At 42.6% G+C, this 14,443-nt stretch overlaps 2 protein-coding genes across 5 annotated transcripts; one reads left to right on the top strand and one right to left on the bottom strand.

Annotated features, from left to right (window-relative positions):
• Positions 1 to 3,384: 3,384 nt before the first annotated feature.
• Positions 3,385 to 9,723, bottom strand: LOC118364835 (probable phosphatase phospho1). Of its 4 annotated transcripts, none has more exons than XM_035746593.2 (2): positions 9,559 to 9,723; positions 3,385 to 7,808 (listed from the first exon to the last, which is right to left on the bottom strand). In XM_035746593.2, exons 1-2 carry the CDS (start codon positions 9,566 to 9,568, stop codon positions 6,988 to 6,990), a joined length of 831 nt encoding a protein of 276 aa, XP_035602486.1. In that variant the 5' UTR covers positions 9,569 to 9,723; the 3' UTR covers positions 3,385 to 6,987. The 4 variants fall into 4 exon arrangements, with proteins under 4 accessions (XP_035602486.1, XP_035602476.1, XP_035602495.1 ...); XM_035746583.2 differs by lacking the exon at positions 9,559 to 9,723 and adding an exon at positions 9,402 to 9,499; XM_035746602.1 differs by lacking the exon at positions 9,559 to 9,723 and adding an exon at positions 9,274 to 9,409.
• A 2,363-nt stretch (positions 9,724 to 12,086) lies between these two features.
• Positions 12,087 to 14,376, top strand: LOC118364813 (uncharacterized). Its single transcript, XM_035746550.2, has 4 exons — positions 12,087 to 12,214; positions 12,758 to 12,954; positions 13,240 to 13,343; positions 13,426 to 14,376. Exons 2-4 carry the CDS (start codon positions 12,771 to 12,773, stop codon positions 14,374 to 14,376), a joined length of 1,239 nt encoding a protein of 412 aa, XP_035602443.1. The 5' UTR covers positions 12,087 to 12,214; positions 12,758 to 12,770.
• Positions 14,377 to 14,443: the final 67 nt, after the last annotated feature.

Here is a 14,443-nt window from a genome sequence, read left to right as displayed (position 1 = left end):
AATTGCTTCTTTAATCAGTACAACAGTTTTCAGCTGTGCTAACATAATTGCAAAAGGGTTTTTAATGATCAATTAGCCTTTTAAAATGATAAACTTGGACTAGCTAACACAATGTGCCATTGGAACACAGGAGTGATGGTTGCTGATAATGGGCCTTTGTACGCCTATTTAGATATTCCATTCAAAATCCTCCATTTACAGCTACAATAATAATTTCCTACATTAACATTATATGTCTACACTGTATTTCTGATCAATTTTATGTTATTTTAATGAACAAAAAAAATTGCCTTTCTTTCAAAAACAAGGACATTTCTAAGTGGCCCCAAACTTTTGAATGGTAGTGTGTGTATTTGACCCAAGTCTAGTCAGGGTTGCCTAACATCAGCATCAATCATTTCCTGAAAAAAAACATGTGGCACTATAACAAATACAAGGATTTAGTGAGCTGATTCAAATGTCCAACCTTATTACACTATTGTTTCCACATTTCCTCTCAATTCCACCAGAAATTGGTGAAGCGACTTCAAATCAGACAAGAGAGGAGCATATTGTCTCAATCGTATCCCTGGCTCACACACCTTCACGTGGTTGTAGATGGACTACTGCTGCCAACAGAACAGAGTCCATATTAGGAACACTCTGTAGAACCAATTGGCTTCACCTCTGGCCAACCCAGTGCCTACAGGCATCAAAGAGGTAGACAAATTAATCGAATGCAAAAGGGGAACACTTTTGGTCTAATCAGCCTGATAGTGTTTTGGCAAAGGAAGCACAAGGTTCTAATTCAAAGTGACCTCTTAAAATGCCATAGTCCCTTAACTGAGTTATCTTTCACCTCGGGAGGAGTAATTGAATGTATAGCAAAATCAATGGGGTTACCCACAATCACCAGATAACATTGGCTTGTAAAAGTGCTTTGACAAGTGCGATTCCGTTAGTGTAGTGAAGGGATATGGGCGTATTAGATTGAGAATTGACTGTGCTCCTGATACCTAGATATTGACAGTGGAGGAAAGGGAGGAGCTGGGTGATCTTGTTGAAGGTTGAGATCCAACAGAGTCAATTTGTCATTGTTTTTGATGTGCTTAACGCTAACCAGATTTCCCTCTCTTATACACTTATGCGCCTAGGTCATTGACAATTGAATTTAGCGGCATGTCTTATTATTCTGCCAATTTGACAGTGATAGACACAGAAAAGATTAGCTCAATAGCAATTTCAGGGTCCCGATGCCCGCTTAAAATGAAAAAACATTTTAGTTACGGTCTCGGTGCTATGACCATCCATAGTCTTTCTGAGAGCCAGTCAGAGACAGCTCATATAGGGGAGAGGGAGTTAAGTTGTGCCAAAGGGTTGGTTGAGCCACCCCTTGTTTCTAGAAAACCAGAAACAAACTGAATCATGTGACCAAATATTTCGGAAAAGGTCATTCTTTCATGGAGTTTGTGAAGGAAGAAACCACATGGAAAAAGTGGTAAGCAAGTTAGGTTTAAAAAAAAAACGGATTTTCACAGAGTCAAATTCATTTTCTTGCTTTTTAGGTTTCGTGATGCTTGTAGCTAAACCAAAGTAGATCATTTTAATACTGTTTTATACATCCGTTTGGGTCTCTATAAGCTACAACATGAGGTCCTAAACCCAGCATGAAATGGCATCCCTGTAGATGTGGGCTAATATTATCAAAATGATTGCTTTGGGGCTCAACATACGCTATACAAATGACGATGACATTTTGTCAGTAATATGCATAGTATTTTGCCAATTTGTCATCCATATGAACTCAATCTTTTATTTCTCCGAAGGCAGTGGTGATAATATTTTATTCGGTTCATAAATGTGTAGATGTGGAACATCTTACCCCAAGGCAGCTCAACTTACCCTGTCCATATGCTCAATTTACCCCATACCCAGGGTAAGTTGAGCCAAGAAACTATTTTGTTTGGACAATGTATGTTTTCAAAACTGTTATGTTTACATGAATTCTGATTAATTCCAGGGATACACGACATCCCAAAATATATGTCGATATCTTTGTTAGAAAGAATACTAAATCTCCATTGACGTAGTGATGCTGAATGTAGAAAAAATTGAGAGACAGAGAGAGGCAAAGAGAGAGAGAGAGAGAGAGAGAGAGAGAGAGAGAGAGAGAGAGAGAGAGAGAGAGAGAGAGAGAGAGAGAGAGAGAGAGAGAGAGAGAGAGAGAGAGAGAGAGAGAGAGAGAGAGAGAGAGAGAGAGAGAGAGAGAGAGAGAGAGAGGCAAAGAGAGAGAGAGAGAGAGAGAGAGAGAGAGAGAGAGAGAGAGAGAGAGAGAGAGAGAGGGGCAAAGAGAGAGAGGGGGGAGAGAGAGGAAGAAAGCATAAACAGAGATATGACCGTCTAAAATTCAGTGGAAGGAAAAGTCGTTATTATAGGGTGTGTGTGTGTGTGTGTGTGTGTGTGTGTGTGTGTGTGTGTGTGTGTGTGTGTGTGTGTGTGTGTGTGTGTGTGTGTGTGTGTGTGTGTGTGTGTGTGTGTGTGTGTTTGCGCCCGTTAGTGTGTGCATAAATGCACGTGTGTGTGTGTGTGCTTGTGTGAGCACATGTGTGTGTGTGCTGAGTCAACTGGTTACTTGGCTGAGTTTCAGCAGCATCTCAACTCACTTCAGTGTGAGTAAAGTGACACGGACAACCACAAACACCAGATGTCATCTACATCACAAACAAAAGGCTTCAGGCCTTTTCTGCCATATTCAGACAAACCAATGCTATAGCATGTGATCAGCAATACTGTTGACCCAAACCCTAGTCTCTCGTGACAGACTGTTAAAATTTGGTTTCTTGGTTACGAGATAAACTGGACGCCTTTTACAGGTAACTTGAAAGTAACTGTGTGATAACACATCAACCCTTTTGAGTACAAAAAAACGATGTTGATTTATTTATGATATACCTGTAGTAGTGTGTGTGCGTTTTATGCAGTCACATTGCGCAGATTAACAGATTTTACAATGCCTGCAGAACAATTTGACATCTCAGGAACAACATCCATATGATATAGCAATCTTTTGACGAACTGGAACGCCACCATTGACTTCTGACAGTCGATTCGATTCCATTTCCCTTACGTTAGCGTTCATCCTCTAGTACTGTATTGTAGTCTACGTTCAGTCGTTTGGCAGAAACATATTCAACTGGCGCCACCTTGTGGAAATACGACATATATGTATGGGTATGCTTATTGAGCCCATGGTATCAAACTTTGCAAACACGTCATTATTTCCAAGACGGTGTACATGGCCATCGGTGAAGTCCAAAAATGGTGCGCATGACGCCTCTGTTTCTTGCAATAAGGAAGACAATCTTTTACAAGGATATTTGAGTGGATAAATAGTGGATAGTTAAGTGGAGGTGGGACATGTTTTAATTTGCATGCTGTTTCAAATAAAAAAAATATTGTTTCAATTGTTGACACATTCCAAAGCAAGGGAGTTACAATTGGTCATATGGTGTCAACATTTCAACTACATTCATCAAATATATATTCGACTCATTCTCTATTAGGTTTCCTATTCAAGGCTTGATGCAGTGAACACAGCTGAAAATAAATCTGGAAAACCTGCTCAGTTTGTTGATGGCTTTATATTCCTGTTACTGTTACAATGGTACATTACACACATGGTCTCATTTATTTCTAGATGAAAGACAAAACAGGCTAAAACATGAAGTACGCAGCATAACGTCTCTTAAAGTTGAACAGTGAGGATCAGTCAGTTCAGTATTGCAGGAGGACTAATGCCGGTCAAAACAAGAAGGTCATTTCTTAAGCCGTCAAACCAGAACACGCAAACACACACAGGCGTCATTTTCAAGAGAAATTCATATATTAGCCAAGAGGAGCACCCAAAACACTGGCCATTCTGGTTTAAGTGGGGCTTTAACATTTGTAACACATTTCGGTGAATGTTGAGGTGAGATTATATAGTGAAAACGGCCCATAGGTGCGGGACGCATTGGGGATATGAGTTTCACAGTATTACACTTCCTCTCGTTCTCTTCACTTAACCCTATACTGTGAACATAAAGCCAGTTATTGCACAAAACTCAAACAAGGATATTCTTCTATGCCAAGCTTAATGTCTGGATTGCAGTTACAGGTCAAGTTGCAGGTCAATTATGTATTATCTAGTGATCACAGAATTAGTACAACAACACCACCATCCTCAGCATAGTGTATTACATATTCAACTGATAACTAAAGTGAAGTCCCACTATGGCTCTCACCAAACCACTAAAATACTTTAATCTCTTTTCAGTATCATACTCCAACATTTCAAAATAGTCTGACAGAGCAAATCAATGATCTCCAATGTGATTTACCGATCATATGCTGATCATGGGTCACAGCAATGTAGCTGATATGCAACTAATACATGCAAATAAACATTATTTGTATCAGCAGCTATTCCTGCTCCATTACAGAATGCTCTATACATCGTTCATCGCTCCCTGAGAGACCAAGCTACAGACAGGATCTATTGAGGCCTGTGCGTTATCCTGGTTGTCAAATCTGTTTCTACTCGCCAACTTCTTTCGCTACCATCCCGAACATGGAGGCTTAAGGCAACCAGAGCTGGATCAATTACATACAGTAGCTTGAAGACCTTCAAATAGTTGAGGACGACCGATGCTTGAAAGTATTTGGAGTGCGCTTTATTCACCTTGATTTGAAGTTCACACTTTTGGGACTATTCCATTAGTTCCATTGTCCCGGACAAACCAAATCAAGCGCAGCACAAGTTTTTGAACGTATTTGACCTATGAGTAGGCTTATGGTTGGATGAGAGATTATATTGTTACAACGGAGGCAAATTTAAGTGCTGTAACACTGATTCGTAATTTGTCAAAGGTACTTTCTTTGATGACATTAACACATCAACATGCAGGTTTGTTCATTTTCAAGGAAGCCTTTTGGATGTGTGTTTGTTTGTTGCATCAGGGTCAAAGTTACAAACACTCCAACCCATGGCCATTTGTTCACAGTGATTTACGACTTTGAGCACACACTTGTCTTATATAGGGTTCAAATTACATAGACATGCACATAGACTCAGTATGTGAGGTTGCACTGAAATAGTGTGCTGGACCAAGGTAGTATTTCTATCACTGGAGGAGATGTTCATATTTGAATGCTTACGGGAATGCCCTGGTGTCTTATGGTAGAACCCACCACCATCTCCAGGCATCCCCTATAATTCGATAACAAGTCTCCAATAACCATTTCTGGAGGACATTAGTTGATTCCCTGCCTTTTTTGGGGGGCGGATAGCAACCCAGATATAGAGTGTTGTTGACCCAATTAGTTAATAGTCTCCCCTGTCAAGTCTCAGAACTCAATGAAAGAGTTAACACTGGAGACAGGGGTGTTCAAGGAAGGCCAATGGGTTCAAATGTCTGAGGAGACCATGAAAGTTATAGCAGGGGGGAGGGATTGAGACACTCCAATGTCAATAGAATGATAGACATGGGACCACACATAGATTCCAATGTCTCATGTCTCAAGTGTTTCATAGGTTTCTCACAATGTGAGGGTGCACTGTACAAAGAGGTGCAGCGCGGGTGCACGGGCTTCACTTTGCATCTCAAGTCGGTGTACATTGCCCTTGTATATTAGGTGTCAGCGAGTGTGTGCCAGAGCGTCAGTGGCGTCTATCTCTGTGTCATTCTATCCCAAGCCTTGTCCTGGAGAGCCACGGTGTGTGTTGACGTTGGTACCAGACACTACTAGAGCATATGATTCCATTAGTCAACTTATGTCAACCAGTCATCACTTACTTTATTAGCAGAATGAGGCGTGTTAAAGGCTGGGCCGGGACAAAACAATGCTCACACTCCTGGACCATGTAAAGAACATGGATTGTGTCTAAATATCCATACTAGCGTACTACATACTTAAACTGCATACTCATTTCGACGTCTGATCTATTAGAATTCACCATATTTTTTCCCGACTCACAAGTTTGGAAACAGCGGATAATCAGATAAATTGATGCGGTGTACCAAAATGAACGAATGCCCGGAGTCAACGCAATCGCTTATTAGATGACGCATTCGGAGTACTATGTTTGAAATTTCACATACTATAACACTTTTTTTTTTGCATACTATTTAGTACGCTAGTATGGGCATTTGGACACGGTCACTGTCTTCAACCCAATAGTTACCAACCCTGATCTCGAAAAGCTAGAGTGTGCAGAGAGGCTTTTTTTTATCCCAAGCCAACAACACATCTTATTTCAATAATGATCTATGCATCGTGATTGATTAAGCCTTACTATAAGACATTATAAAGGCTCATATATGCTTAGAACAACTTATAAAGCACTATACCTGCAGGATGTTTTAGAACTGGGGTAGAACAAAAACCCACACATACTGCAGCTGTCAAGCACCAAGTGGGAAGATTAGAACCCTTGTATCCCAAGGTGCAAATGACACATTGACTTCTGGAGGTGTCATACAAAGTAGTGGACTGGACCAACATTAATATTCTTAATGCCTATAGAGATGGGACTGTTAACCCACAATTAATATTCTTAAAGCTTACGGAAGTACTGCTAACCAAAAGGTGAAGACTATGCACACTGCAATCCCACTGAAGAACTGTATCCTTCCTTATCATCAATGCTTACGTGTGGTTTATCGATAATGTTTTGACCCTTAGGTCTACCTTCGGTCAAAACGTTGTCAATGAAGCACATGGGAGCATCATTTGCAGTAAGTCAAGACTTCTTTAGTCTTTTACAAACACATTATTGGATCTCTAGCACCTGCTTAAAAACACTGGACATTTTCCTCCTACTCTTTAATACTTTTAACAATAACTTTTGGGGGTGCCCTAATCTGTTCATTCCTACCCTGCTTCTGTGTGCTATACCTGGTCCCAGATTTGTTTGTACCGACAGCACACAATCTGGTACCTGTCTAGCTGCAGTGTCCTTTCTCCATCTCATCTCTCCTCCTCCAGCCTGTTCAGGCAGTCCACCACGTCCTGCCCGCTGGCCCAGGGCACCACGCTGACCTTAAGGCCCTCGGTCCCAGCGTCCTGCATCTCCTGCAGCAGCCGGTGCATGGGAAAGTGCCTCCTGGGGAAGGCCGTGTCACGGGGCCCCAGGGCCAGCATGGGGCAAATGTCATTGGCCCCGTCCCCCACGTAGAACACCCTCTGGAAGGGGCAGCCGCCGCGCTCCTGCTGCCGCCGCGCCAGGTACCCGCGTACGATCACCTGCTTGCACATGTTATCGGGGCAGCGCTGGCAGTCGTGGGCGTGGAAGGGCAGGAGCACCAGGCGCCCCTGAGCGTCAAAGCTGGCCGGGTTGGTGAAGATCCTGTGGAAGAGGTGGCGAGCCCCAGCCCTCTCCAGCCATGCCTCAATGAAGTACATGTTTGCGTCGGAGACCACCACCAACTCAAAGTCCTGCTTGCGGGACTGGAGGTACTGGAAGAGAGTGAGAAGGCCGGGCGTGGGGGGGATTTGCTCGACCTTGGAGCGAATGGAGTCCTCAGTGACGCCCTGCTCAGCCATGTAGGCCAGGATGCGTTGCATTTGCTCGTTGTAGTAGCCCTCGCGGTACGAGTGTCTCAGCCAATCGGGGAGCTGCTGGCCCGGGGCGGCGCGCACCACTGCATCGTCGCTGCTCTCGTTGACGATAGTCTCGTCAAAGTCGAAGAGAACCAGGAAGCGTTTGGGTGGGGACGGGACTGGGGCCGTGGAAGGGACAGATGAGGCAGCCATGTTTGGGGAGCGTTGGAGCGGTGGCTCGCCCACACCTGAGGAAGACAAGAGGACAGGGGGACGAAAGAGAACAAAGTGAGTCATTACAGTGTTTACCATGGTGGTCAAAACCTACTAGTGGCTTCCTTTTGAGTTGTGACTTAAGACTGTGACCTAGCTAAAAAATATTGCCCCGGTGTACTATAGGCCAATAGTACTGTACATTTTGTGCTTTTGGCTGACATCTTGAATCCTGAATGTGAAAAATTGTCTTATCACCCTCTGCCATCATGTCATGTCATTGCTGGTATGCCTCTGGTCCAGACTCCACAAGTAAAAAGTACAATTACCACATTATGGGTTGATGTGTTGCACAGACCTTGATTAAACCTGTTATTAAATCTGTGACTGAAAAGACCTTTCCATGGAGACTTAATGAGCTTTCAATTGCAACAACGTAAGGCGGCGGAAATGGGGAGAAATTACAACCAGCCCAGACTATGTCCTTAGGACTGGACTTTGCGATTCAAGAGTTACTACAGGAGGAAAGGAAGAGATGTGGAGTTGAGATAAGAAAATGGGTGTGAGATACCGAATGGAATGTATCGAAGAGAAAAACAACAAGGAGCACATTCACATGCAGTTTATGGCAAGTGTGGAAAAATGTAGCCTCCCAGTTGTTTTGAAAGATATCACTTGAATTACTAAGCTATAGTGCAATAAAAATAATATCTGCACAACTTTATCATTAAACAGCACACTAGGCCTACACTTGGCAATATTCCAATGCTGAACATCTCCACATTCATTCAATAGATTAACACGGAGCCCCCGAGGATACAGCCCACAGCCTAAACCTTGGAATGATGCCATTTTGACATAAGAGCTAGGCTTCAAGCAGGCACAAGGCACTACTGTTGCAGTCTTGCTGTGACTGGAGTGGGGAAAGAGGGCGGGGCCACAAGGATATTACATCACACTGCATATCTTGACCATAAGTGGACCAACGCTGAGCACTCAATTGGTTCAATATTCTCTAGTGTCCCAAGTGTTCCTAAAATCAATCATAGTAACAACTAAATAATAATTAGGTCTAAGTAACCTAATAAATAGTCGTGATAAATGATACGGTCTTAGTAAATGTTGCAACCCATTGAAATGGCATATTGGCTGCTTTGTTAGTTTGCATGGTTGGATTTTATAGGCCTATGCAATGGTGCCTATATGCATTTTAAACCCAGACCGTTACAACATAGAACTCTTACGTGAACAAATCGCCCGATCAGCAAAGCAGAAGTGCAACTGCAGATTAAATCATTAAAGTGTAAAGTGCAGCGCAGTGCTGCAACATTTGCGCATTGCAATCCCAAAAGAAAAACAAAACGTCCTGCCCATTTTGGAAGAACAGTGTTCGATTATGGGCTATTCCCAGGCCGATTAAAGACACTTTGCTGATACAGCCTGCGTAAAATCAAATACAGATCGCATTTGACACATGCCAATAGAACTGTTCCAACGCACCTCATCAGATGACTGATAAACGCTGATTTCCATTCCCACACGGGTCCCCTTATTTATAGTACATATCCACTGACTAAGCTGTCTAAATATACACTCGAACAGCTATTATTAATGCGACTAAAGGTTACCCTTGAAGGTCCGTAGCGCAGCCCACTCCACTGTCCGATTTGGGTACATTGACCGTACATTTTTGGGGTTTGCGTGCCAGGGGATCAAAAGACAAAATCAATATTAAGCAGAACAGAGAGAATAAATAGACGATATTATGACATCAAATAATTATACCGGTGAACATGTGCTTTCAAATGGTCAGCTCTGTGCCCCTCGTCCTGAGTGGTTGGTGGTGCCCGGCTACCGCATTCTTGTGTCGGCGACGGGACATTTGCTTCGCCTCGCCGGGTAGCGGGGGCAGATGAATTAAATGCATTCCAACTCCCCCACCATGGGCGTCAAAACCAAGGAGAGCGACAGCCGCGATGACGTCCAACTGCGTCCCAGTGACGCGACAACATAGGAGGCGGCTACACTGTTTACGTGCGTAGATTAGGCTACGCGCTATCAGCCATGTACTGACACAGGGTATATATAACACTCTTTGTATAATAGAATAGAATAGACCTAAATTATCTCATTGGTGGGTGCTTATATTTGTCCTATGTATGTGGGAACTGGATTTTTGTTTGTTTGTTGCATATCCCAACTCCCCATGAGACACCCTTGGAGAGTGGGGCCATGACCAGGGTCTGCCATTATCAAAGGCAACCCCGGTGAAATTAGGTTTAAATGCCTTGCTCAAGGGCACATTGGCAGATTTTTCACATTTTGGCGACCTTTTAGTTACTGGCCCAACGCTCTAACCTTTAGGCTTTCTGCCGCGCTAGTGATATTGCTGAAGAAAAACACCATATGAGAAAATGTGTCAATAAAGCATAGTAGACCGCTGTAGCCTACTGACGTATGGTAGAAGTATTTAAAAACGATTCAATGGTAGTGCATTGCATTTGTGTAGAGTTGGAACACAGCGTGCCTATGTTTGTTCATGTATGTGCAACACTCGTGACCTACACACATTATCATGGTCACAGTCCCCATGTGGGCCACAGTAATCTGTTTTATAGATCTCCTGTATCTTCTGTTCTCAGCCATCGAAGTGGTGGAACATAGTGCCATTGTACAAGCTCTGCCAACAACTCCACTGAGTGCTGGTCAAGGTTGTTCAATGGTAGGCCACATTACAGTATATTGACTATTTATCGTCAATGGAGCTCAAGTTCTTAGGTTGGAAGGGTTTCAGTGAACCTTCTTAGGCTGTTTCAATGTCATAAATTGAGATCTAAAGATCCAACAAAAAAACAGGATGCCTTTTGGCAAACAAAGATATTAAAGACAACTTTTCTAATGCTATGAGAAAATGACTACTAGACAGTTTGACAGAACACTTTATGTTAACACTTGATCACATAGAGAACCTCTCCCTCAATGTCAGCCAAACAAACACGCTGATTGGACCTCAGGAGGAACCAGGATGGGCACGCCTCCATCCTTATCAAAGGAGCCTCCGTGACCTACAAAATGTCAAGTTCATCTCTGAGGAGCTGAAATGGTCAAACTACACAAACGACACAGACACAATGGTGAAGAAGGTGGTGACTCCCTGCATTTCTCCATTTGGAGACTTTCTCTCCCCCCAACAACATCTACCCTGCCCCCACCCCAATGGACACTTATCATGCTGAACACATTTACATTTGAGTCATTTAGCAGATAGCCACCACTACCCCCCTCCCCCAGTTACCCTGCCCACACCCCAATGGACATTAATATTTATCAATGTCACAGTTGTGAACATATGTTATTATTATACATTTGTTTGTTTCATTCACAATTGCACTGTTGGAGCTCAGAGCTTAAGAATTTCACTGTACATTGCAGGTGACTAAATAAAAATCTCTATATTTTGTCTCAAACTTACAACCTCATCATGACCAAGCTTCCTGCTCACCTGCACAGAAAGTTGAAATGGAATTGTATTTAACTTCTGGCTTCCTGTGGACTGTTTTTGTGCATCACTGTAGACACTGGGGGCGAATTGAGCAATGATAAACCCTGGATTGCTGATGCTGCTGTACCTATTGGTCATCGAGTGGCTTTGAAGCCACCTGTCGGCCATTTTGTCATTCCCCAGTAGGAGCAGTCCTCCATAGGAATGAATGGATTCTACAGTATTTCAATTAAATGTTTCAAGGACAAAATTACATGTCTTAAAATATTTATTTTTGTTTTAGTGGGACAGTAACATTAGCAATATCAAAAATGATACTTTAAATCTCAAAAAAGGACAATTTTACGGTTTGCTCACATAATATAATTCAAAAGTATGTATTATGATTTCTGTAATAGTATAAAAGTGTCAAGACGAATGTAGACATTAATAAAAGCATTTCTATGGCTTCCAAAATATATTTTTTTGTAATGGGTGGGAGTGCCAAGATGGAGGCACCGTGACTTCAACACAGCGCCCCCAATTGGTTATCTAGTGTATATATAAATCATTGGAATTGAGCCCATCATTAGCTTTCCGTGATGTAATGGCGACCTCTTGTGGTAGGTGTGCTCACATCGTGTCAGTTATTTTACCGTCGAGGAAATTGTACTTTGATGTATTAAAAAAACAAAAAAATTATTCCCCCAAAAATGTATCTAAAAACTTCGAATGGGTACTTGGTAACGCTAATGTTCCTTTTTTTGTTCTCACAAAAAATAGTTGCTGTTTTTAAGTTTTTGACGCCATCATTGACTCATTCACGCAGCCCTTTCACTTTCCATTTCTTGAGAACCGAGAATAATCTCTCTCAGATTTGCAAGCAATAGTTCGTCATTTTGCTCTGATAACATATCTCGTTTCATATTTGAATATAGGACAAACGCACACAAAAGAAAGGTAATATCCAAAGATTTTAATAAATTGCTCAAATATCAAATATATTTGCAATGTTGTAGGCCTAGTCTGAAGGTGCATTAGGGTATGTGGCTCTTATCCAGGTAATGGGTTGGCCTATATTTTGCGAGCCACAACATCATGACTTGAATTACCAGCAATGCAAATCAACATAGTTAACTTTTTTTGATTAAACATGGAGTGATTTACACAGACAGATTGCTTTATGATTTGTTCATATCTTTGCGCACATCATGTATGGAAGCAGTTATTCAGGCCTGCCTAACGTAGTCTTGTTCTGAAATGATTTCGGCAATAAAAATGTATTTACATTTACGTGTCAGAATCATTGATAATATGATATTGAAATGACTGAAACCTGAGGGTTTCAATACTGAAAAGAATTAACGCGTTCTGAGCTGCTATTATAACTGTATACTCTTTCAAAACGGTTGAATTGATTGGGTTGCGATCAGTGATTGCAATTTCATCATTTGGCAAAACATTGTTAACTGTGGATGTCCTTGGCCTTGCCTAATCTTACAGATAAATAACAAGGATGGCGAAGGAAGGTGGAACGGTCAGAGTGTGTGGGTTACCCCTAGATATCAGTAAAAACAGACTGATCGACAAGTTCCACATTCATTTCCTGAGGAAGAGGAATGGAGGAGGGGACATTTCATCTGTCACGGTCTCCAAGACAACGCCTGGCTCTGCCTTCATTACCTTTGAGGACAGTGAAGGTTAGAGGTCATCGGTGGGCTTGGGGGAAAAAAATGAAGGAAGTAGATAGTATAATAAGTAAAACATAGAGAACCTTAAGAGGAAAAGTACTGAAAATTACAAGATGTTTTGTGTATATACCACACATATCTGAGTCATGGGTCTGACATGCAATTATCTTGATGAGGGACATCCTATAGAGCACATCCTATAATGCATATTCAGGTAGCCTACAGTGTGTCCTTGAGGAGTTTAACGTGAACGTAATATTTGTTGTCTTTTTAAAAATTCTACATGACACGCAGTGGCTCGGAGAGTGGCTGAACATCAGAATCACACATTATCAGTGAATGACAAGCAATATGAGCTAAGTGTGAGTTTGCACAGCAAAGAAATGGACCCAGATGAGGTAAGGCATGCGAATAAGCCATCTAAACATCTCATCTTTTTAGTCAAATCCTCGTCTCACTCTTCTTAATTCAATCTTTCAGCTCTTTGTGGAGACAGCTGTGACAGTGGACTACAGCAAATTGAATGGGGGAAAAACATCGATATCTGACATCCTCAAAAATGCCTGCGACATAAAATGCACCTTTCACGTTCATGCTGACCTCTGCACTTTCAAAGGTCGCTACACAGAAGTCCAAATCCTGACCAAGTGTCTGCTGAGACTTTTCAATTCACAGACCTCAAAAGATGTCCATTCCCTTAAAGCTGAGGCCACCAAGGATGACAAAAGATACAACTATGCTCATAGACAAACAGAAAGACAGCAGGACACTGACACCCCAGGACAGGCCAACGGACAGGATCTGGGGAAATGTTCCAGTAGAGCCTCTGAGAGTAATCGTGCCCTTCTTCAAGAATCTTACACCAATGATAGAAAGGGGGCGGATGCATTGTACACATCATACACCAATCATAGAGAGGGGGCGGGGGCATTGCATACATCTTACATCAATGACATAGAGGATGCAGTGGCATTAGAGAAGGGAACCTTAACGGAGGACTTCTCAATGGTCATAGACTCAGACATCTTCCGATACCTCCGAAAGCACTGCTCGGCTGAGTACCAGAACATCCTCGACAGGCATGGAGTAGAGATACTGGACGTCACCACCAGGGATATCACCACCCTCTATCTGCAGCTTAAGACTGGGGCCACTGGGCGAGGGGTGGAGCGTCTAAGGCTTGCGCATGGGGAGCTGGGCTGGCTGTACCAAGACAAAGAGGCCCAACTTCGCAAGGAGCAGTTGGTTAAGGAAAGCTTCCCCAGGTTGGGGCTCCAGCAGGCTTTTAAAGCCTTAACGCAGAGATTCACAAAGCTGCTGATCAATGAAGACAACTCCAATGTCTATCTGGTGGGCAGTGGAAGTGACGTGTCGGAGGCCAAGCAGTTCCTAATGGACACGCAAGGGACAACAAAGGAGCACGGTCAATAGTTATTTCCCCCCTCGGGAGATGCGTCTCTATCCTTTGTGCCTGACACCAAGCTTAGAAAACAAAGGG

Source organism: Oncorhynchus keta, chromosome 3, assembly GCF_023373465.1.
Source record: "Oncorhynchus keta strain PuntledgeMale-10-30-2019 chromosome 3, Oket_V2, whole genome shotgun sequence".
In the NCBI taxonomy this organism is placed as follows: domain Eukaryota; kingdom Metazoa; phylum Chordata; class Actinopteri; order Salmoniformes; family Salmonidae; genus Oncorhynchus; species Oncorhynchus keta.
This window is presented reverse-complemented; position numbering and strand designations above follow the sequence as displayed.